This window comes from Aquarana catesbeiana, linkage group LG04 (assembly GCF_042186555.1).
Source record: "Aquarana catesbeiana isolate 2022-GZ linkage group LG04, ASM4218655v1, whole genome shotgun sequence".
NCBI lineage: Eukaryota > Metazoa > Chordata > Amphibia > Anura > Ranidae > Aquarana > Aquarana catesbeiana.
The window spans coordinates 606,823,923-606,850,084 of NC_133327.1; the positions used below are offsets into that span (position 1 = coordinate 606,823,923).

The 26,162-nt window shown below is 42.0% G+C and overlaps 1 protein-coding gene across 6 annotated transcripts in view; it reads right to left on the minus strand.

Annotated features, from left to right (window-relative positions):
* The window catches only part of MACROD2 (mono-ADP ribosylhydrolase 2), a 3,509,413-nt gene that overhangs the window by 256,027 nt on the left and 3,227,224 nt on the right, over positions 1 to 26,162 (minus strand). For all 6 annotated transcript variants that reach the window (XM_073628250.1, XM_073628248.1, XM_073628249.1 and 3 more), the window contains exon 9: positions 15,809 to 15,890. In XM_073628250.1, the coding sequence (XP_073484351.1) occupies positions 15,809 to 15,890 (82 nt within the window). The remainder of the gene's footprint in view (positions 1 to 15,808; positions 15,891 to 26,162) is intronic.

Sequence of the window (26,162 nt, forward strand, 5' to 3'; positions counted from 1 at the left end):
AGTGCCAATCAGTGTCGCCTATCAGTGCCCATCAGTGCCCATTAGTGCCACTTATGAGTGCCCATCAGGGTTGCCTATCAATGCCCATCAGTGCTGCATATCAGTGCCGCCTATCAGTGCCCATCAGTGCCACCTCATTGGTGCCACCTCAGTGCCCATCAGTGCCACCTTATCAGTGCCCGTCAGTGCAGCCTCATCAGTGACCATCAGTGAAGGAGAAAACTTACTTATTTACAACATTTTATAACAGAAACAAAGAAAAACATTTTTTTTCAAAACTTAGTTTTTTTTTTTTCTTAAACAAATAAAAAAGAAATGCAGAGGTGATCAAATACCCCAAAAGAAAGCTCTATTTGTGGGAACAAAATGATAAAAAATTTTGTTTGGGTAATGTGTAGCATATGTAGCATGACCGCGTAATTGTCATTTAAAAAGTGACAGCGCTGAAAGCTGAAAATTGGCAGGAAGGGTGGAAAGTGCCTGGTATCGAAGTGGTTAAAATTAGGTAGGTAAACAGTGCACATTTTTATAGAAAACTGTCGTGAAAATAGACATCAGGAGCACTCCTAGTGTAGTTAAGTCCAAGTTATTATAGGTTATTCATAAAAAAAAAAATAGGATTATCATAAAACATAGGCCCATTACAATGATCATGAGAAACCATCAAACATTAGATTCTATGTCTGGGATGAACTTGGGGAGGAAAGCTTATCTGGTTGCCATGGGAAACTGCATCTGGAAATGCCTTAGTGGGAAACTCTTGCGTAGCAACCCCAAATCCAGAAGCAATCTTAGATCCTTACTCAATGATCTCCAGCCTCCAGCCCACGGCTAAGTTGTTAGGGCTCATTTCCCAGCAGATTACTGAAGCATGCTCCAATAGTGTGGGCAAAGGAGACCAGACTGGTACAGCTTCCGGCAGAGCACTGTATCACAGATCTGCAGTACTGGATTAGAAGAGCAGCCTGTTTGCTGGTCATGGCAGGCTGCAAATGTGTCACCAGTGGCTGTGACTAGCTTGTGTTGTTCTGCCATATGTAAATGGATCTATCCATTTTTTTCTTCAATAAATTGTAGCCTTTAAAGCACTATTGTGACTTATGTGTCCTAAACCAGAGAAACGTCAAGACTTTTCCACTAAAGAGTATTCAGATCCAGTTTCCCAGGGCAACTATGTCACCTTTTCAAACTGAGGTCACTCCTAATGTAGAATCTGATGTATGATGCGTCTCAAGGTCATTATGATGGGCTTATGTTTCTACAATTTTGAAAGTGCAATTTATTTTTTAATTACCACATCCATAATTTTGGCAGTGCGCCCAATATCTTTTTCTTTTCTGCCTATACAGCTGGGTGTTTGTTCCCTACCTTTTGTAACATTCGTACTGCCTTGCTAGGATTTAAGCCTGTCTAGGTTCGATTGATAACTAGACAAATGGAGCCCCATTTGAATCATGCTCTTATACCATTTCTGGCAATAGAGGCGTAGTTGGACATTTACTATTTTTTTTCTTTCACATTTTATAGAGGTCTAAACAACTAAAAAAGGAAAAGCTGGAGTAGAGTGATTAAAACAAAAATAAGGGGAGACTCCTCTAAGTGAGAACAAAAACATTTTCTTATATCCCCCAAAAATGGGCAGGCACTAGTAAGGAGACAGAGATCCAGAAGATCTGGCCAAGTGTAAAGAGAAAAACAAAACAAAAAGATACTCAGCTTTTTTGGCCATTGGCTCTAAATGACTTAATGGAGTCTAAGCTGAGGAAATTATGTTTGCACCCATTAATACCCCTTCTGCTGAAGAGGATAGTTGCTTGGCTGCCATGCCAATCCACTAGCTTCTAACCAAGAACAGTTCTGATTTTCCTTATTACATCCTTTTATTTTAGAAAGTGTTGAAGTTAGAGGATCAGCACAACAAGCAACATAGAAGGAGGTCATCAATGGCAACCCATGTATTTTTTTAAGCCTAGGGGTAACTGTTTCAACCTTGTTTTCTAAAAGTGCACTTATCCTTTTAAAAACAAATTAAATAATTACAAATAACCCTCCCTGGGAAATATACTAAGCTTTGTTTATTGTTAGTTGTTCATTTTGATTTGTTTCTTTTCTCTCCCCAGTTTAGTATGCATTTTTTTGTGAGATAAATCAGCTTTCATGAACAAATTACATGCCAAATTCAATTATGGTGAAATGCGCACAACACATTAACAAACTGCATGTTGATCATAGTGTTCATTTAATGCTAAATGGGTTGCTATAAAGATGCTTAAATCAAATCTTTCATAATTCATCTTCTGTGGCCTGTTTTAAAAATTCATTTTCATATAGTCATGGTTTAACTGGCACATGAAATCTAAATCACAAAAGGTATTGAAAATACACATTTACTGGTTAAGGCAAAAAAAAGATGTAAATTGTGCGGTAAACCAAAGTAACCAATCAAATTTCTGCCAGCCACCCTATTTTTAGCTACCATCCTGCACTGTATAAGTGTTTGTTAAAATCGAAGCCTCTAAATACCTTTTAGTGATGCATCTTCAGGCCAGTCACATGACTCCTGGCTGCTCGGATACTCCAATCCAAGGATAAAGCAGGAGGAGTTGAGCTCTCCCTCAGACGTCATCCGGGAGTCATGTGACCGCCGAGCTGCCCGCTTGGCTCCTCCAGCTGTAACCCTGGATCGGAGTATCAGAGAGGCCGGGAGTCACGTGACTGGCCTGAAGATACATTAGAAAAAGGTATTTAGAGGCTTAATTTAGAGGGGCTGGCAGTGAAATTTTTGTATTTTACTAACAGCGAGGGGGGGGGGGGGGGCAGAGACAGAGACACAGACTCCTGAGCTGACAGACAGGGAGGGGAGGGGGGAGAGCACAGAGGAGCACAGAGGAGACACAGAGGATGATGGAGGCACGTAAACTGACCACGGTGTCATTGCTCAGCAGCCATGATAAACCGTGGTCAGTTTACAGGGGGGAGCAGAAACTGGCAGGATCAGCCATGTTTTTACAGCTTCCAGAGGGGCAGGTTAGATAGCACAAGCACTGTGCTGTTTAACGTGCTATAAGGAAACAGAATCTCTTTTTTTTGTGTGGCAACCACTTTAAGACTAGGCCCTTTTCTGACATTTGTTGTTTACAAGTAAAAGTCTGTATTTTTTTGCTAGAAACTCACTTAGAACCCCCATTCATTATACAGTATATATTTTTTTAGCAGAGACCCTAGAGATTAAAATGGCGGTCATTGCAATATTTTATGTCACACTGTATTTGCGCAGCGGTCTTTCAGATGCAATTAAAAAAATACACTTTAACCACTTGCCTACAGGGCACTTTCACCCCCTTCCTGTCCAGGCCAATTTTCAGCGCTGTCACAATTTGAATGACAATTGCACAGTCATGCTACACTGTAAACATGTGAAATTTTTATCATTTTTTTCACACACACAGAGCTTTCTTTTGGTAGTATTTAATCACTGTTGGGTTTTTTATTTTTTACTAAAAAAAAAAAAGACTAAAAATGTTAAAAAAAAAATAAAAAATCTTAGTTTCTGTCAGTAAATTTTGTAAATACGTAATCTTTCTCCTTCACTGATGGGCACTGATGAGGTGGCACTTATGTGACATCGCATGTGATCTGCACAGCAATGCAGTGAGAATCACATGCAATGTCTGACATCGCTATAGATTTGACTGGATGTGACCGGATGGTGTAGACCATATTTCCTGAGATGGGGTCAAATCTCCTTAATAGGGGGACACATAAGGGAACATAAATGTTCTTCATTCTATCCAACACAAAATCAGATTTTCCTGCAGTTGGGCTTTAAAGGGAACCTGTACTAAGGGAACATGAAGCCTACCACTGCTGACTTATACAGTACTTCTGAAAATTCTAGTGGACTGGCTATCACACAGCTCAAATTGATTTAAAATGTTGTAAATCACTAACCAGAACATGTTTGGTGATCTGGAAATTGGACTTTCTGACCCATATACTTGTTCAGTGGTTTAAAAAGAATGGTAGCCAGACACAGCCAAGCAACTGGCATCTAAGAATGAAGTGAGAAGTGGCAGCCTCTGTATTACTGTCAGTACAGGTTTCATGCAATCTTTTACAAATAATCTCAGCTGCTGGATCAGTAATCTCTTATTACAGCCACGAGAAAGGCTTAGGACGAATATAAACCTTTTGTGACAGAACTCAGTTAATTGATAGTATGGTATTTAAAATGTTACAGTCACTGTTACATTTGCTACGCTACAATGAAGTCTCTCTCTCAACTATCAGAGAGTGCCCATCTAACGTTGGCAGAATGTTCCAAACATGACCTATAAGAGATACTTAAAGTGATATTAAACCTGAAACTTAAAATTTAATCTAATCAGTTTACCAATCAATAGATGTGGTGGCTGCATTTGTTGTGTTTTTTTTTTTTAAAGAGTTTCTTAATTCACGGCCGCTGTGGCCACCCCCTATTCATGCGTCCGGCCCCTTTCAGGACACCAGGCCCACGAATTACAGCGGCAGGGTTTTTTTTTTAGGAAGCACCTGATTAGAGCCAGAGGCTCTAATAGGCTTCAAAATAGGGTGGGCTTAGGGTCACAGAGAATGCGATCCGATCCCACCCAGGTGCTTTACAGCAGCAAATGAATATTCACTGTTGAAATGCTGAGTCTCAATCCCAAGACCCATTTTCCGACTGGCCAAAAACAGAAGACTCCCGATTGGCTGCCGAGGAGGAGGGGGGAAACGGAAGCCGCCGCCACCGCCGTTATCGTCTCCGTGATGACCCGTGGAGGGCAGAACGGGAGGCCGCCGAGCAGGGGAAGCCACCAGAGATGGGGATTTAAATACACAAACAAATTGAAGTCAAACTCCACATCACACTTTATAAACTGTTTTTTTTTCCAGATAAAGATTTTACATAAATAAATAAAATCTGATCATTGAACAGCACGCCTCTCCCCTTAGTTGCTAGGACTCAAAAATGCTGTTACTCAGCTGCCACTGTGTTACTGGCTGCTAGGACACTGGTGGATGGGTCACACAGCTCCATTGGTTGCTAAGATGCAAGTGACTAGGTCATGCACCATTATTGGCTGCTATGGTGCAGGTAGCTGTCTGTACCATAACAACCAATGATATTGGGTGACTCCTAGCAACCAGCTAAGTAAGTCTGTCCTGTATACAAAGGGCAACATTATTGATCTGAACTGAAGACAAAGTGTCTGGTATGGACAGTCAGGCCTCAGTGCCTCTCCACCACACCAAGTGCCAACTGAGTAAGTCACCTCACTTTGCCTTATGGGTAACACACTCATGATGTTACCAAAGGGGAGAGCGAATACTATGACATATCCAACTGTATGCACTACTACTTTTTTTCTGCAATAAATCTATTGAAAAGGGAGTACTCTGAACGTGTACTAAAGCACCTTAAAATCTGTCAACCTTGGGTTTACCATTACTTACCACCCAATTTTGACCATTCACTATTGGAACCCTAGTTACTTCCTGTGGAAATGTTAGGTTTACCATTGGCCACTGGGGTAGTATGCATTGCCCACCCAGTGAGAGACTCCATACCAACACTGCTCCTCCCTTCCCGCTCCCTCCAATCATTTTATCTCCCTCTTTGCTTTTTATCCTGACTTTCCTTTTTTGTTGTAATTCCTGCTAAAGGCTTGTTACTAATCACGCTGAGTGGGCAGTTTTGGAGCTTTTAGGTGTATTACTCTCCCCGTATGCGGGGGGATACTGTGTTTGTCACCTCAATTATAATGAGCTCCATGCATTCACCTTGTTTTGTTCCATCAATGGTTGCTTATATAATACAATTGGTAAAAATGTGTCTTCTTATGGCAACAGGGTGAAATGTATTATACACTACATTATACACAAGTATTGGGACACCTGTCTTTACACACACATGAACTTTCATGGCGTCCCAGTCTTTGTCCATAGGGTTCAATATTGAGTTGGCCACCCTTTGCAGCTAAAACAGCTTCAACTCTTCTGGGGAGGTTGTCCACAAGGTTTAGGAGTGTGTCTATGGGAATCTTTGAACATTCTTCCAGAAGGGCATTTGTGAGGTTAGGCACTGATATTGGACAAGAAGGCCTGGCTCGCAGTCATCCAAGAGGTGTTCTATCGGTTGAGGTCAGGACTCTGTGCAGGCCAGTCAAGTTCCTCCACCCCAAACTCGCTCACCCATGTCTTTATGGACCTTGCTTTGTGCACTGGTTCAAATCATTTGGTGGAGGGGGGATTGTGGTGTGGGGTTGTTTTTCAGGGGTTGGGCTTGGTCCCTTAGTTCCAGTGAAGGGAACTCCCAAGGCATCAGCATACCAAGACATTTTGGACAATTTCATGCTCCCAACTTTGTGGGAACACTTTGGGGATGGCCCCTTCCTGTTCCAACATGACTGCGCACCAGTGCACAAAGCAAGGTCCATAAAGACATGGATGAGAAAGTTTTGGGTGGAGGAACTTGAATGGCCAGCACAGAGCCCTGACCTCAACCCAATAGACCACCTTTGGGATGAATTAGAGTGAAGACTGCGAGCCAGACCTTCTCGACCAACATCAGTGCCTGACCTCACAAATGCACTTTTAGAAGAATGGTGAAACATTTCCATAGACACACTCCTAAACCTTGTGGAAAACCTTCCCAGAAGAGCTGAAGCTGGTATAGCTGCAAAGGGTGGGCCAACTCAATCATGAACCCTACGGACTAAGACTGGGATGCCATCAAAGTTCATGTGCATGTAAAGGCAGGTGTCCCAATACTTTTTTTTTACAATTTAGTGTAAATATGTACATGCTTCCATTTATGCCTATACACTGTGTTACCTTTAATACAAGTTTTGAACAAGGAAAAGAGTACTCTCTGGTACTTTTATTATACACCTTTTTACTTTTCCTGAAAACAGATCTCTGGGCCTCACTTCACTGCTTTATTACCTATGCTTGGTTGTCTGATGTGTTTGCAGATGTTTAAAAGAATGAATGCAAGCATACAGTTTTGATAGGGTGGCTTATCCTCACTCAGCTATTAGAGAAGTGCTGTTTTATTGGTTAGGTTTTATGGGACGTCTTTATTAGCTATTTGTACAGCCAATGCATTAAGCAGTTTTATTTACTAAACAGCTACTAAAAAGATAATAAACAACATGCAAAACATTTTGATGTTACTCTGTCACATTGTCATTGGCAAAGGAAGCCATAATATCCAACGGTGACCATTTATTTATTTTGGGGGTAAGGCACATGGGCATAAAAAAATGCTGTATTCAGATCCATACAATGTATATTTATTTTATTGTATTTTAGGGGCTCCTGCTCATGGCTGTGTTTTACCCAGCAATCTTGCAATTTATTCAGCTGTGTGAAATCACAGTAGAAATTTCACACATGTACATGCTTATAAACTTGGAGTGAAAACCAAAGCAGAGGAATGAAAGAAGAATTTTGCAGATGTAAGTGTTTTATGAATAATTATGCATCTAAACAGATATAAACGGAAGCACTTTATGGATCAATTCATGTGTTTTTTACCTGACGAGCAGGAGGGCCATCTGTACTGCCTTATCACTGAAACGGATCCCCCTGTGGCTCCTCCTGAAGTGCAGCTGGCTTTTTCTGTCTTTCAGCTGCTGCAGGGGGATGACAGGGGGATCAGTTTTAATATCTGCACCCCCACCACTCCAATCAACCGCCCCTCCCCCCAATGATTTGCTCCCCTTGTGTGCCCCCCTCCCGCAGTACTGCCAGCTTCTCCTCCTCAACCTCCCACTGGCTGCAGCTGCTAACAGGCACAGGAGGATTGGATTCAGGATGGAAAGCTGGGGGGGGAGAGTCAGTAAATATTTATCAGCCCTTCCTTTCCTGAATGAACACAGTGAGATATGAGTAATGATCACTGATATGTTCTTTTATAACTGAAGTATGGTAAACATTATTTACAATGCTTCGGTTTGTGAATGAAGCCTCTGCACAGAATGCTCCCTGTTTGTTTCTCTGCAGAGCAGCTGAGGCTGCAGAGAAATGGATTGAGGAATGTCCCCAGTCCCCTTTCTCTGTCTCAAAAGTGAGACCCCCAACAGGGCTGTTAAAAAAATATAAAAAAAAATTAAATTGTAAAACATATATATATAAAAAAAAAAAAGGGGGGGGCTCATTTACACACGCTTTGTTCTCTGAAGAGTGGCTTGCATTCCAACAGGTGGTGAGGAGGGATTGAATGGCCTCCTAACAGCCTGCTTTAACCCCTTCCACGCCACACTAGTGCACGGCAACCAAGTGCATTGCATTTAATTGTGGGGCCCTTACAGAGTAAAGCCATTCACTTGAATGGGTCGTGTGTTCAACAAGGGTATAGTATAATTCCTGCTGTGGCCACAAAACAAAGCATCCTGCCCGTTGCAGCTGAAGTGGGTAGCGGTTGAGGGGGGGGGTAAAAGCGCAGCTTGATTGTGGGTTTGGTTTGCCCTCCCAACTTCACATATGCAGGTGTGGGTGAGTGGTGCCTGAATTCACACTCACTGTTGGTTTGGGGCCATACACCTGCACCCACACGCCTGTCAAATTACAACCCAAGGCCATGTTTGTGCAGTTGTTGTGCCCCCAAAGCATAACATAGGCTGCTTGCACACAGCTTCAGGTGGCTCCAGCCACATGAACAAACTGCTGATTCACACTGTACAGGCCATAGCGCCCATGTGAATGAGTGCCATTACCTAATTCACACACAGAGCTTCATAGATTAACTCAATACAGTTTCATGTTTTTATATTTAGCAAGAATTGTGTAAGTTCTGTTGTGTTAATGCAGTGTTTCTCAACCGTTTTACCTTTGAGGAACCTCTGGCAAAAAGTTTGAGATCGAGAGGAACCCAACCCCTGAAATAATGTTCACATCTACAGCTCACGGAGCATTGGTATGGTCAGTGAGCTGTTGATAACAAAAATTATTTGTAGAAATAGCATTAAATAAAACATAAATATTAAAACGTACCTATTTAATGTGAAACTTGTGCTTTCTTTTCCTGCAGAGCTGACCCAATTAAGGGGACATTACATGAGGCAGAGCACATTACATGGAACAGAGCACATGACAGGGGACATTACATGGAACAGGGGACATTACATGGGGCAAGGGACATGACAGGGGACATTACATGGTACAGGGCACATTGCATGGGACAGAGCGCATTACATGGGACAGGGCACATTACATGGGACAGGGCACATGCCAGGGGACATTACATGGGGCAGGGGACATTACATGGGGCAGAGCACATTGCATGGGACAGGGCACATGACAGGGGACATTACATGGGGCAGAGCACATTGCATGGGACAGGGCACATGACAGGGGACATTACATGGGGCAGGGGACATTACATGGCAGAGGGGACATTACATGGGACAGGGGACATTACATGGGACAGGGCACATAACAGGGGACATTACATGGGGCATAGCACATGACAGGGGACATTACATGGGACAGGGGACATGACAGGGCACATGACAGGGGACATTACATGGGGCATAGCACATTACATGGGACATGACAGAGAACATTACATGGGGCAGAGCACATTACATGGAACAGGGCACATGATAGGGGACATTACATGGGGCAGGGCACATTACATGGCACATGAAAGGGGACATTACATGGGGAAGGCCACATGACAGGGGACATTACATGGGGCAGGGCACATGACAGGGGACATTACATGGGGCAGGGCACATTACATGGGGCAGGCCACATTACATGGGACAGGGGACATTACATGGGACAGGGGACATGACAGTGGACATTACATGGGGCAGGGCACATTACATGGGGCAGAGCACATTACATGGGACATGACAGGGGACATTACATGGGGCAGAGCACATTACATGGAACAGGGCACATGACAGGGGAAATTACATGGGACAGGGCACATTGCATGAGACAGGGCACATGACAGGGGACATTACATGGGGTAGGGGATATGACAGGGTACATTACATGGTACAGACTGTTGGGCACATTGTGGGGGGACACAGCTGGGCACACTTCAGTACTGGCTTTCTTCTTCTGGCTTCAGAACTCATTTCATATCTGCTCCAGTGGCGCGCTGTCTTCTCCCCGACCTCTACTATCCTTTCCCCCCAGATGATGTCACATACAACCGCTACAGAAGGACAGGAGGGGAGGAGGGGCCGGCTGGGTACAGCTCGCTACGAATAATAGGATACCAGCCGCCTCCTTGCCTATCTCTGCCTGTGTCTGTGTCATCCTCCTGTCAGCTGCCTGCGACTGACAGTCAAATCGCTGCAGAACCCCTGGGGACCTCTCGCGGAACCCCAGTTGAGAACCACTGTGTTCATGTCTGCTAATATTGATAGTGTATTCTTAGTAAAAAAAATATTGTTTTGATATTTTTTGGAGGTAACCTGTCAGGTAGGCTGTATGGGGCCCCGTGATTTCTAAAAGCAGCCCTGCAGGCATTGCTTGTGTCAGCGAGATAAAAACAGAAGTAATAATTGGTAATTATATCCAATAAATGTCATGATGCTGTAAATGACCCATACATTTTTTGGTTTAACCTTTTCCAGCCATCGATTAGGATTACTAGTATTGGCTTTCTGAGTGATCACGTGATCAGCAAACTATCCCATCAGTTCCTGATCATAAACAGTGACTGGGATGATGGTGACAGCTTGGTCACAATGCTGGGGGTGTAGAGTGAGCACATTCCCAGCAGAGAACAACAACTCCAGCTGTATGCATACTGCATATGTGGTAGCTCAGTGTTAAAGCTCATTGCTGTGCTGCCACATACAGTATATGCTTACTGCAAGTGGCAGGAGGTTTGGGTACCCAAGAGAGAGAAAGAGGGCAATAAAGAAAGTGGTGAGAAAGTCTTATATTTTATCTTTCTTTTGTGCTTATGTAGCGCACCCCCTTAAGGGCCGCAAGTAACTGGGATCCCCCACCTTGCACAGCCAGGCACACCAAATCCTCACAGTCACCTCAGAGTCAGAAAACAGTCCAGTACGTAGTTTTTGTTACTTATTGAGGGATTCAAACTTGTATAGGGATTAAAAAATTATGGGATGCCCGTAGCAGACGTCTTAGCCCCCCATTTAACGACTATGTTTAATGCAGTAAAAGATGGCCATGCACTCACCCCTAACCTCTTTACCGCCAATATTGTTATGATTCCAAAACCCGACCGTGACCACTCGTCTTGGACCAATTTTAGGCCCATCTCACTTATTAATGTAGACATTAAAATACTGACCAAGATCTTGGTCAATCATTTAAACTCCTTCTTACCACGCCTGGTCAAAAAGGACCAGGTGGGGTTCATTCCGGGGCGACAAGCAGGAGACGCTATTAGACGTATAATACAACTTCAGCACATAGCCCATAGCCGGTCTATAGCAACTATGTTACTGTCTCTTGACATGAATAAGGCCTTCAACACTTTGTTCTGGCCTTACCTGACGACGGCACTCAGCCACTTTGGCTTCGGATCGTCATTCTTGCAATGGGTAATGGCACTATATGACTCCCCCCAGGCTAAAGTCAAATACTATGGTTTCAAATCAGTTCCCTTTTCCATTAGGAGGGGAACTCAGCAAGGCTGCCCACTCTCCCCACTCCTATTTATTTTGGCCATGGAACCATTGGCAGAGGCGATCCGATCTCACCCGGACATAACTGATGTTGAGATAGCAGGCACACCCCATAAGATATCACTGTTCACAGATGATATCCTTCTAACTCTAACAAACCCTAGAATCACTCTACCTAACATGTTCTCTTTACTAGACTCTTTTGCCTCCCTCTCTGGCTTGTCCGTTAACCCCACCAAATCAAAAGCCATGTCAATCAATCTTCAGCTCTCGGACTTGTTAACCTTAAAAAACACCTTCACGTTCCAGTGGCTGACCTCAATACCCTACGTGGGGATCCGGCTCACCCCAACCTACGTGGGACTCTATAAGGCAAACTTTCCTCCTATACTTAAGAAGCTGACGGACATGTTGTCCTCCTGGGCTCCCATTATCCTGGTTCGGCAGGATCGTGGCAATTCGTATGATATACCTGCTGAAATTACTTTACTTCTTTAGAGTCCTACCGGTCCTGATCCCGCAGCATATCCTACGAATACATCAGCGTAAAATCCTGAAATTTGTGTGGGGTTCTACCCATCCCAGGATCAATAAGCAAATACTATATGCTTGCAGAATCAATGGAGGACTCTCAGTCCCTAACCTACAAACCTACTATATAGCTGCAAACATAGCCCCGTTATCCCAACTCCATGCACAACACCAAATGCTGCTATGGGCCAGTATAGACCTAGTGGACTCGCACCCAACACCCATCTCCTCGTTGCCCTGGCTCCCCCCCCACACATCGCCCTCTCATGATGGGTCCATGTCTGGCCCATTCCCTTCGCATATGGGACTCGGTCAAGTATTCGGCCGGCCTGATTTCTCTTCTCCTCATCTACCCTCAACTTCTCCAGTGCCCATTGTTCCCACCAGGCTTCGCAAATCCCCAGCAGTTCTCCTGGTGGAAGACAAATGGTTTCATGGACATCCACCCCCACTAGGATAATATAATTTGAGGCTCTACGCTCCTCTCACGATATCCCGTTACGCGAACACTACAGCTACCTACAGATTTGCCATTTTCTCCAGGGGCTTATAAAATTTCTACCGACCCCTTATACTTTGACCCCCTTTGAGAACTTCTGCAGAGCAAGACTCCAAACCTCGGGTTTAATATCACTGATCTAGTGCTCTATTATTACCTCTAAAAAACTACCGACACAGCCCTATCACCTTCAGTGGGTAAGGGAACTAGGAAAACAGTTAGATCCGGAGGACTGGCAGGTCATGACTTTAACGATATCCAAATGCTCAAAGAACGTCATTATTTTAGAAAATGCCTATAAGGTACTTTACAGGTGGTACTACACACCGGCTAGACTGGCCTGTTTCATTCCAGCCTACTCCCCCCTGTGTTTCCGAGGGTGTTCCCAGGAAGGCACAATGACGCACATCTGGTGGACCTGTCCGAGGGTACACAGGTTATGGATCAGAGTTTACTCCCTCCTCCAAAACATACTCCATGCTGACCTCAATAAAGATCCATAGGAAGCACTTCTCTGCAACCCAATTGGCAGAACTGCTTCGCCCGGAGCGCCAACTGGCTCTGCACCTCTTTACTGCAACCAAACTAACGATAGTTAGGGCATGGAAGACACAGGCACTAAGTTTTGAGGCGGTTAAGAATCACATGGACGATATAATGGTTAGCGAAAAGCTGACTGCTGTCCTTTCGCACACTCATGATAAGTTCCTGAAGGTATGGAGGCCATGGGTCGAATATATTAAACCCACCAGATTTGATACCACCCTTCTTCGGATTTAATGCACTCTTGCTCCCCACCGCGAGGACCCACCCTACCCTCTTTTTTCCTCTTCTCTCCTTCCCCCCTATTCTTTACTCCTCCCTTCTTAGCTAATTTCACCTAGTTACCCCTAGTTCTTCTTTAACCTCCCTCTCAATACTCTTACTTCTCAGTTGCACTTAAGAATCCATCTGGCCACCGGACCTAGCTTTGGATGAGGTGGTTACATGGATAGATACTCAGGACTATTTACAGTTAGGCCCCTGTTGAGACAAACTCCTCAAGTATTTGTTAAAAATCAGACGCGGCGTATGTTTCCAAAATACAATTGTTTTCAGCCTCTGTTATATTCTTATTGTTTTGTTTTTCTTTGACTTACTACCATACTTATTTTATTTATAAGATGCTAAATTTTATGTTATGTTTATTCATGATGCATTCTCTACACTTTTAAACTGTGAAATTGCTATGATTATCAATAAAACCTTTTGTAAAAGAAAAAATATGGGCTGCCCACTTGACTTCAAACACACTTCAGGGACAACTTTTTCTATATACAGTCTATATACATTCCACTGCTTGCTCCAGCACTAACTTGCTTGCAGAACTCCAGCTGTGTCACCTTGTTGTAATTTGGTAGCCAAGGTCCATTACAGGCAGGGACTTGCAGCTACTATACTTGAAGATAGGATCACACAGCTTACACTTTCCCAGCAATTCCTCTCTGTGGTCACTGATCCCAGCACCACCTCTTCAGCCACTGCCAGCCCAACTAGCTGCAGCTGTCCCTTTCATTAGCCCTCCAGGCCCACTTCTCCACAGTCCTCCCAGACTGACACTCTCTCCACAGTCCTCCCAGACCGAATACTCACCAGCCCACCTGGCTGACTTCTCAGGAGATCTCTTGAACATGCTGACCTGCTCCTGCTGTTCCTCCATGTGTTGTGGGGGATCGTTTCAGCACCCGAGCCCCAGGCCCATGGTCACCCCCCCAGACTAGGGGGCACACTCAAGGGCCACCAACAGCCTCCACAGCACTCCATCTTCCACCCGACTGCCCCTAGCATGACTCATGCATATTTATGAGCTGCCTACCCCTTTCCAGACACTTTTTTATGGGGATTGGCCGGGGCCCTCATTAATATGCCAAGCAGCTCCTCCTAGCCTCCACCCACTACATCTGGAAGTGTCTCCAAGGTGCCAGAAAACAGGGGGAGGCACCAGCAATGCTGCTTGCTGAGTCATCCAGCCTCCCTTAATAACTCAACATAGGCCCAGAGTCAACCCAGGCCTGGCTCTCAGCCAAACCAATTTACCTACACTGTCAGCTAATTATATATACTAGCACATTAGCTATATTAACATATTAAGCAGAATATTGTGGTTGTTAATTTAGTTAATGAGAAACTTTCAGGGGAACACAACTTCTGAAAGTAGTGTAGACACCTTGAGGTGCTTGCACATACCCCTCTCCAAAGGCATTCACATATGCAAATTTTGGACTGTTCTGACAGACAAAGCTCAATGGTGTTTTACAAATCACATGTAGTAAAGCAAAATAATAAAAAAAAAAAGGTCATCTTGCGTTTCAACCTGAACCATAGGCAGGTGTTAAAAACACCAAATAAAGCATCTGTGTATTTAATTAAAAAATAAATAAATGCAATTAAAATAAATACCTGGGTTTGACTTGATTTTAACCTCACTAAACCCCCATACAGCAGCACTCAGTTTGGAAGAGTGGGGGGCAATACTTGGGACCAATTATGTGTCCTGAATTTACATATGCAGATAAGGAACATTCTGATAAGAACAGAGAGCAGAAAGATGATCTCATCAGTCATATGCTGTTCCTTCACTGTCGCATCAAATACTGGGGACAGTTAGGTGACCAAACTGTGCTGCTTAACTGTAGCAAAAACAAAATCAAGTCACAAGGACTTGGATGACAGAAATACAAATGCTTTGCTAGATAAGGCAACTTGAATATATGTACTTAACAGTGTATTTAACTGCATATTTAGTATAACTAATATAAGACAGACATAATGTGCATTCAATGCATATACTTTTTACTCACGAATTAGGTGAATGCATAACAAATTAAAACAAAAAAAAAAAAATATTTCAGGAGTGACCAGATACTTCAGAATCCATTCAATACCAGAAGAATTCTAAATTTTAGCCAAATCATACATTATCATTGAGCATATATCAATAGAGATCACTTGGGTGACTGCTTAAAAAAAGAATAGCAATAGTGGTGGCAATAATAAGGATGATAATAATTGTAAAATAACTGCAGTTGACAAGTTATTCCAATGCATTGATTTAAAAAAAAAAAAAACACAGAAGAAAGTAAAATGTATTTACCTTTAGGGAAAAATTCTGCCAATTTCTTTTTGTAGATTTTGTCATCAATCTCCAAAAATACACAGAATATTATGCGGTCTATCTGCAAGACACAAGAGCAAAATAAAATTAACATGTGCAATTTTTAAATTAGTCCTAATGAGCTAAAGTTGAAATTGACAATATATTTCACATGACACCTTAAAAAAAAAAACATTTGTATCATCAGCATAAAAAGAAATGGAATAAATAATCCTTCGCTGACAGTTCTTTAAATACATTTCTATACAATTCCTGCTTGGCCAGCATTTCTCATATCATATATAATTATTTGCACAATCCTAATCAAACCAGCACAGGAAGGCAATGCTATACGTTTTCCTGACAAATGCACAGAGCTAATATACAATAAATAATTAATGCAAATGTGGTAAGCAAATTTAAAGCATTTTGCTAATTTATAGGGTATTATTTTTAAATTCTCGCCAGCACTTTGGATGTTTCTGTGGCACGAATGAAAACATGTTCATTTAGAGAAAAGTACCTTTGGAAATACAGCCTCCATTAAGAACCAGTAGAATAAGCAGTACAAAGTATGGCATCATATTTATCAAATGATACATTTTTAACATTTTCCTTTTTTAATATATCCAAACAAATTTGAGCACTATTTCACTAATTCTCCAGCAAAGAACAAAAATATCTCCTTAATTGCTTTTGCAATTAAATGACTGGAGGACAGAGAAAACCAGAGTTCAAAGAAAGAAAATTGTTGCTCACTTTATGCTTTGCTGAAGCAAATAAATTTCATGTATAAAATATAAATACAATAAATTATGTTTATGTAACTTAATAATTTAACCACTTGACCTCCGGTAGATTTACCCCCCCCCCTCCCTTTTATGACCAGGCCGTTTTTTGCTATTCAGCACTGCGTTACTTTTACTGAAAAATTGCACAGTCATGCAATGCTGCACTTAAATGAAATTGATGTCATGTTTTACCCACAAATAGAGCTTTCTTTTGGTGGGATTTGATCACCACTGAGTTTTTTATTTTTTGCGCAAAAAAAAATGACAATTTTGAAAAAATAAAAATAAAAAAATATTTTTTTACTTTCTGCTATAAAACATGTCCAATAAAAAGAAAAATCAAATTTCTTTATAAATTTAGGCCAGTATGTGTTCTGCTACATATTTTTGGTTAAAAAAATCCCAATAAGCATATATTGATTGCTTTGTGCAAAAGTTATTGCATCTACAAACTATGGTATATATATTAAAATTTGTATTTATTTATTTTTATACTAGTAATGGCAGATATCAGCGACTTATAACGGGACTGCAATATTGCAGCGGAAATCTGATGCTAACTAACACTTTGTGGGAATACAATGACACAGTGATCAGTGCTAAAAATATGTACTGTCACTATACTAATAAAAATTGCTGGGAAAGGGTTAAACATCTACGGTGAGCAAAGGGTTAAATGTGTGCCTAACCAGTGTTTTTGTGTTTACTGTTTGGTTCTTTCGCTAAGGTATGTGCTGGATTTTACCCCTGCTTTGCAGGGAAACAAAATCCAGCACATCCCTGCTGACAGGACAGAGCTCTGTCTTGTTCACATAGAGTTCTGTTCTATCTTTCTCCTCACCGACCAGCTGGTGCTGGGGGACATCCATTGGCTGCCAGCTGCTGATCAGCTTGTGCTGTGATAATCACAGCACAAGTGGCGCTCTCGCAGGCCCCCTACCTGTAAGGGCATAATCATATACATACATGATTCTGTGCAGCCGGCCCACTCTGTCGCAAGTTATAACGAGTATAATTTTGCAAATGATGTGCAAATGCAGTTAAAATCCTAGTAAATTTTACCAAATATATAATCAAAACAATCAAATCTATGACACATTGTCCAGTTCCTCTTTTGTGTTTGGCCAGTAGCAGATGTGCTGCTAGTTTAAAGAGTGATCCCAGTATCACAGTCAGGGATCAGGTATGGAGACCAGTAACAACAGCTCCCACCAACCAGCTGGATTAATACACAAGTAGGTCATCCTGGTGGATAATGCAGTCTCACCTGAGCTGCTGGGTCTAAGTACTAACGGGTATTTACCAGAGCTCCTGATGATGGAGATGGGTTTTGCTGCACATTAGTACCAGGTCACATTTCTCAAGATCACCTCACAAGGAGGTGAGCAAGCTGCAGTCCAGTAGCAGATATAGCAGGTAGGAATTGATCAAGCAGAAGCGCAACCAGTAAACAAGCAAACTAATTGTAGTCAGTAAATAGGGTGGGTAACAAGTGGTTGCAGGTTGAGAACAAGCGGAAGTGTAGTCAAAGAACAAGCCAAAGGTTGGTACTAAATGGTAGTGGGGATAAGGCAGACTGAGGTACGCAAGGGAGCAAGATATTGACTTCAGAGAGCACAATAATCTGGTAAACAGAAAGTGAAAAGGCATGGCTTAAATAGGCAGCTCATAGGAGGAGCAAGGAGTTCAAGGTTCACCAGAAACAAGGTACAAGACAAGATTAACTAAGGGTTCAGACAGGTTGCTGTCCAGTATCTCAGTAGGCTCAGCAAGCAGAGCTATTGCCAGGCACAGCAGAGGTTGTGGTTTCAGATCCCAGTCCTGACACCCAGGTAGCTGATGAAATTAATCAGTGAGCTTTTAAAATGTAACTCCACTTTCCTTTAATACAATGATTGTATATACGATTGCTATACAAGTCATTTTGTAATGTGCGGCTAATAACAAAGACCTATGGTTTTCTGAAATGCACAGAAAAAAAAGCAAATTTTCATATTGTTTGTAACCATGGTAACAAAGGAGAGGGTAATAATTGCCTGCTCATTAGATTCGTGGTCTGCTTTTCCCTGTAGCTTTTTCTCTACTACAATATGCTTATGTAATTTAACAGGTATACCCTTCTATTAAGCACTTAACAAGGCGATGCCTTCAATATGTTTCACTCCGCCCACAGAGCTTAGTCAGGGCTAAGCTCTGTGAGTGGAGTGAAACACGTTGGGGAGTGGCTCGGTTGGAGCCCGGGTTGAGGCTGTCACAGGTCTTCTTACGGGGTTTTGCAGAGATGTGCGACTTCCAGGACTTTTCCCTTTTCCATTAATTATTTGGGTTGGAGTTACACTTTTAGCAAAACTAGGGCACATCCTCTTCCCTTGACCCCCTCCACCAACCCAACTAAATGCAAGGTTACTTTTTTACCAATAATTCATAAATGCCTTCACTGAAATACACATGATGAAGTCACATACTCTGTCTATTTTCCTGCAGAGGGTCCGTCTTAGGGTGTCCACATCACAGGCCACTTCCTGACTGGCTGTCCAGTGGGAGGAGCCTCGGAAGACTGCAGCAAAGAGATGTCTTCAGAAGAGATGACCAGGATACAGCAGCACTGGATCCATTGGTCATGATTTCCAGAAGCACAGATAAGAAACATGAGCAGTGGAGAACAAAAATAAATAAATCTAATGCCGCATACACACGAGCTGACTTTCAGCAGGAAAGGAACCAAGCAGCTCCACACAGACCAGCATGGACCATGGAACAGGAAGTGATGTCACCGGCATCTGATTGGACCTAGGCAGGGCTGGAATCTTGTCAATCAGGGCTGCAGTGATGAAAGGCTATGCGCTTGGAGTTGACTGCTCCTTCTATTGGCCAATAGATCTGTTCCACGGTCCATGCGGGTCTGTGTGGAGCTGCTTGGTTCCTTTGCTCCTGGAGAAACACTGTGATCCATTCCAGCCAGCTGCACAATCCTTTCCAGCTATCCTGAACAGCGGTGGGACCCTCAGAGCCATGTGGAATGCCAGGACTGCACTTTACTTTGACGAGCATGCATCTTCTATCATCTTGTAAGTGTTTTTAATCTTATCCTATTAAAGTCATCATTTTAATCCTACGCTCAGGTCGGCGCCTCCCCCTCCCTGTTTTTTTCTTACGTGTCTTGCAGAGTTCTGGACACACTCTGAAGGATGGCTGCCTTCCTTTTTAACCCTTAATACCCCTTTCTATGGATACATCACCATCCAGCTATTACAGCCACAGACTATACCCCTAAGGATTGCTCCATCTGGAGCACCAGATAAACACTGACTATACTGATAATTCATCCCAAAGGTGTTCTATCGGGTTGAGGTCAGGGCTCTGTGCAGGCCAGTCAAGTTCTTCCACCCCAAACTCGCTCATCCATGTCTTTATGGACCTTGCTTTGTGCACTGGTGCGCAGACATGTTGGAACAAGAAGGGGCCATCCCCAAACTGTTCCCACAAAGTTGGGTTAATGAAATCATCCAAAATGTCTTTGTATGCTGATGCCTTAAGAGTTCCCTTTACTGGAATTAGGGGCCAAGCCCAACCCCTGAAAAACAACCCCAAACCATAATCCTCCCTCCACCCAATGATTTGGAGGGGTGGCCCAATACTTTTGGCAATATAGTGTGAATGAGCGAGTTTGGGATGGAGGAACTTGATTGGCCTGCACAGAGTCCTGACCTCAACCCAAAAGAACACTTTTGGGATGAATTAGAGCGGAGACAGCGAACCAGGCCTTCTCTCCAACATCAATGCCTGACCTCACAAGTGCGCTTCTGGAAGAATAGTCAAACATTCCCATAGACACACTCTTAAACCTTGTGGACAGCCTTCCCAGAAGAGTTAAAGCTGTTATAGCTGCTAAGGGTTGGCCAACTCAATATTGAACCCTACGGACTAAGACTGGGATGCCATTAAAGTTCATGTGTGTTGTAAAGACAGGCGTCCCAATATAGTGTTTGTTTTCAAAGTTTATTAAGACTTCACTGATTGCCTCATACATGGCTATTTTATCCCATGTAATTTTTATTTTTTTATGTAACCATTATTTGTATTAAATACTTTACTGGTTATTGATCATGATTAATGTTCCTCAACAGAAGGCAGTTAATTATAAAAATAAATTCTAATTTCTTAGAATTTTTCAAATGAAAACTCTGCAATGCTGGGCCTGACATGCTATGACTGAGAAAAGCCATGAGCCAGCATGCCTTGTTTCTGAAAGCATTTGCTTTGCTAAAATATACATCAGGAACAAATTATTCATTTTTTTCCCCAGACTCTCAGACTTGATCGTTTCCCCCTCCATCATTTTTCTTCATTATTAAACCCATGCTGTGGAAGAAGGATGCACAGAATACATTTGAAATATTTGAAAATGACCTCAATTTTTCACTGTTACTTAGGTGACAGCTGACATAGCCAGGATTACCTTGCATCAGTTTGATGGACCTGTATCTTTTTAAACTGAGCTATCTATGATTGAACAATCTACTAAGCTGTAATATACTGCATAAAGTGTAGATATAGCAAATATGCAAATGTAATTGTTGTTAATTGATAAAGCCTGTGATGGATTATACTGCGGTCTGGCACTTTTTTATCAAGCCAAAATCTTGCTTTCATTTTCAAAGCTAAACTAGAAAAGTAATAGTTGGACTCTGGTGGCTTAAAGTGAACCTGCACTCCATTTTAATTATATAAGTAAAATGCTGCTTAGGAGAAAGCCATGAGATGCCTACTATGACCTCATTTTGTTATTGAGGCCTGACTTTTCCTGACTCCATGGCTAAGCTCCAACAACAGCGAGAATGTCAGGGCCACGAAAGAATAAAATAGAGAAGTGGCCCCATGGGACTGTCAGCCCTAACACCCATTTGTTTTATAAATACATTTTACTCCTAATAGAGGGCTATGGTGATTGTTAAGTACATGACTCGCTTTGGCTGCTTTGCTGGTTCTTTCTGTTTTGTGTTTCAGGTGACAAGCTGCCTGCTGTTGCTAGGAAGATTTACCTCAGCTATTGAGTACTGGATTGGTGACAAATACTTTGGCGGGAAACACCTAGCCAATAAGTGTAACCTGTTACCTATATCCTCTCTTGTCACTGGGCGGAGTCAGCCTCTACCTCAGGTCTCTCAGCTGGACTCACCTCTGGATTCTCCTCAGCTTTCCTTTTGGATCTTTTGACCTGCTCTCCCACCCTTCCTCCCCTTTATTTCCTCTCGTCGCACTTTGTGGGTGGACAGTGGTTGGTAAACTGTTATTTGGTTGATATAAGATATTGCTGCTTGAGTCTTAGTGACTAAGCATGTTGGTCTGTTAACAGCGGTTCTGTTTGGTATTAAAGGTTAAATTTCATTTCATAATTAAAATTGTTTTAAACCCAATAAAGGGGCTGCTGCCTAAACTTTTCCACAATCCTTGTTGTGTGTTTATTTTATATTTTAGGTATGTTCTTATGGTATGATGGGTGTTAATGGGGTGTACAATCCCATTCTCTTACTGGTCACCAAGGCGGCCTTAGTAAATTATGGAATAAAAGTTGGTAGAGCTTAGCCATGAAGTCAAAGAAAGCTAGGCCCCAGTAACAAGCCCTCTAAAGCTGACCATATACATTAACCCCCCTGGCGGTATTCTCGAGTCTGGCTCGGGGTGGATTTTCAGTACCAAAAGCGGTAACCCCGAGGCCAGACTCGGGATCGCATTGCAGGATCCATGTAAAGGATACTTACCTTGTCCCCTGGATCTTTGGATGTCTCCCCGCTGTGATCTGCGAGCCGCCGCGTCTCGCTCGATTCACAGTGCCGAGCTCCGTTCCCTGCGAGCGTTGCGGCGCACGGGGACAGAGTTCAGCGCCAAATTCAAAAAGTAAAAAACACAGTATAGATACAGTATACTGTAATGTTATAGATTACAGTACTGTATCAAATAATTACACATCCCCTTTGTCCCTAGTGGTTTGTCCAGTGTCCTGAATGCAGTTTTATATTATAAATACTATTCTTTCTGCCAGGAAACTGGAGAGTGTCTGTAGCAACCAAAAAATGTCCGTTTACGTCAAAAGTGCTTTTAGACAAGCTAGAAAACAGTGATAATAAATTAGAATCACTTGCAGAATTGAGAGATAGTGATTTGTGGGGAAATCCGTCACCAAACACTGAAAGTAACGAAAGCGACAATTCTGCAAATGAGCAAATTTCAGTGTTTTTGAATAATTTTTATTATTATTATATTATTATTTATAGTTATTTATTATATTATAATTTTTTATTTCGTTTTTCAAACTTTATCATATCCGGGATGTTTACTAGGCTCTTGTTTGGACAGATTTAAGTGAGTTATTCCTAAGAATTACAGGCCTACAATATAAGCCGCCAAATTTCCGTGCAAAATACCGCTTTCAGCATAAAAAAATCTGAAATAATCATACCGCCAGGAAGGTTAAATCATTGGACAGTTTCATAAACTTTTTGCAAGAGAGTTAAACAGAATTTCAGAAGGGTATTTTGGAGTTTATAAAGTAGGCCACCTCTGAGAGTTTATGAAATGAAATCAGAGAAGTAACATTTCTAGCCAGTCCCCTTGTGGCATACATAGACAAGGCTCTGTCCCCAAGGCTCTGCCTTGGGGGCAGTGCACTTGTTCCTGCATACCTGTCAAACGGGTGAGTCCATACAGCCAAAGTGTATCCGTTAATTTATATAGGCTACCTGCATACGGCTCAATAAGAGCACAGAACAATAAACAAATGCCTCTTCATGCTGTGCTGTATGGGGCAGAGCACTCACATGAATGAGCCCTAACATGCAGGACAGGTTCCCTTTAAAATCAAAGGATCTTGTATCAAACAAACAAGGTGCAGTACATGTAGTATAATACACTGCAGTATGATAAGAAGCAGAGATAATACCTCTATATGTCTAAGATGGATGGAACCCATACCTGCGAGCACCAGGTAGCAACTGATGGATGTCTGAAGACTCAGCATATCTTAGATGTGCTTTTTTAAAATAGAAACTGTCATTTCAGCAAGCACAACATTTGAGTTGCTATTGTAGCATTTACATGCATGCAATTTTTCATATGACTATTACATTTTTATGGATAATTTGTATTCCTGTTCCATATTTAGATTTTTGTATTTCAAATATTGATTTGCAAGTGCACCTTCTGTTGGTCATCTGTATATAATGAAATGTGGTTAAAATAGAATTAAAGTTGTGTACTGAAACATTGGAAGCAGGGAGGCTCTTAGAGCTCTTTTACACTCGCTTTAATGAACATTTGTACATGCGTTCATGTTGTGTCAGGGAACATTTCTCAAACACCCTGTGTTATGACTGCTGAGAAGCTTAGACTTATCTTAACCCCCACTTATTTAAACCACAACCAACCTTGCCCTCCAAAAATACACATAGACCACTTTTAGTTGGAAGTAGGGCAAGGCCACAGCTTTATTGAACATATCAGTATAACAACCTTCAAAATACCAATAACCATGACGGTCAAGGTTAAATTGTGAGCATCTATAAACAAACCGTATAGTCTAAGAGGCCTGTCTCCACCATCAGAGACAGGCATTAAACTGACCCCGTAATTACACTTGAGGGCTTAGCCCATAAAGTAATACCTATTGCTGGCAAGGTAAAACTGCCAAGGAAGCTGTGACAAAACACACAATGGGCGGGTGGGTCGGCAACTCTTGTGATGTCAAATTCTCTGGAAAGTAGTGGGACGTGCCTCTGCGTAGCCTTTTCTAGAGTTCCGGCTCCACCCAGTCACCGTGTGCCATTGTAGCCAATCCCAATGGAGCCACTCTGACTCCCTGAATAGGTTGACGCATCCAGCAGTCAAGGCTCCCTTTCCTTAGGGCGGGGCGGGTCAAGGGGCCTTCATTAATCTAATCACATCCACACATATGACTAAAAAATTAACTTCCTTTTAGGTTTTCAGATGTCTAAAAGAGAACCCCAAAAATGTTAGCAAGGGAGACTCCATCTTTGATGTTCAGTAAAGGCGCAAATAATTTCTATATAGATTTGAGAAAAAGACAAAACATATATGATAAATGGCTGGGCAGATTAATTCTACATAAGAAAAAAATATTTCAAATTAAAAGTCCCTGATCAATTAAAAAATATTTCTGTGGGGCCCCTACCTGTAGTATCACAAAGAGGTTCTCAACTTAAATAACCTTTAGATAAAACTGTAGGGCTCACTTCCTGTGTCAACAGTGGTTGGCTGACTGTTCTTATAAAGAGTACATTGCAATAATAAATGATCATACCACAGCACTAGATTTAAAAAACAGGAGAAATGTGGAAATTATAATCCTGAATTAAGGTAGAACTTAGGACCTGTAAGCAAGAAGAAGCACTCCAGGCTAGTATTTTACTGAATTTCCTCTTTTTCTCTAACTGCCTTTAAAGTTTTGAAGCCCATACTTGGGTTTAGGGTGCATAGGCATCATTTTGCCATCAAGGCCCATGTGAGTACAATAAAACCTAACCACAGCTGTATTTGCCTGGCTAGAAGACAATTTAAAAAAAATAAAAAAAATAAAAACGTTTAAGTGTTTTGACATGCCTGTTGCATGTCATGCTATTTTTATAATTTTGTGAAGCATGGTTACATCCTGTGATTAATTTCTGACGTTCCATTGAAATGCCCTGAAAATCTTATCGAAGGTACTGCAAAGATTTTTAATTAATTTGCTTTTAATTTTCAAGCTACACTGCTGTCATGTCTGCCACTCATCACGCACAGCTGCCAAGCTAAGATAGTGCTTTTGACTAATAGAACCACTGTTGAATTTTAATGGCATCGATGGATTTGGTGTCAGCTTAGAGAAGTATACAACAATAGAAAACACAACAAGCAATAGAAAACTGGCTTGTTCCATTAATTTATGAGAAGTAGAGTTAAGTGTAAATAAGACTGATAGAAATGGGGCAAGGAGGACTATTTACCCAAGAGTGTTATTAGATATGCAGCCTGCAGACTGCGTGCTTGGTCCAACTGAGGAGGAAGAGAAGGAAGTGGAGGAAGTGGAAGTAGATAAAACAACTGAGCCCCTAAGCAGTAGTTCCCTGAATCTGAAGGCTCATTTTTACTTCAGTAATTTGAACTTTTAATCTGAACTCAAGGCAAACAACTGAACACATAGTGGGCATACACCTATGGAAACTGCGTTACCTTCCAAAGAATTAGTATCTGTCCACCCATTGCTAAGATTTGCCACCACACTATACAGCCAACCTGGTCACCTGACTTTTTTATTTGCAGTTAAGCAACATGGATTTGTCCCCTTCTTGCACACCACCTGTGATTGGACATTAAAGGAGCAACAAGGCCTAAGGGGGTCATCTCTCTACTCTCACATGATAGTATGTTTTTTGTTAAAACTCACAACAAGCATTTATGCAGACTTTATTTTAAATACATTTTACTACTACATAACTGTATTTATTGGTGTGTTTTCCTATCTTCTTCTGGTTCTGCTTTAAATACATTGTAATATTGCCTCCGCCCAG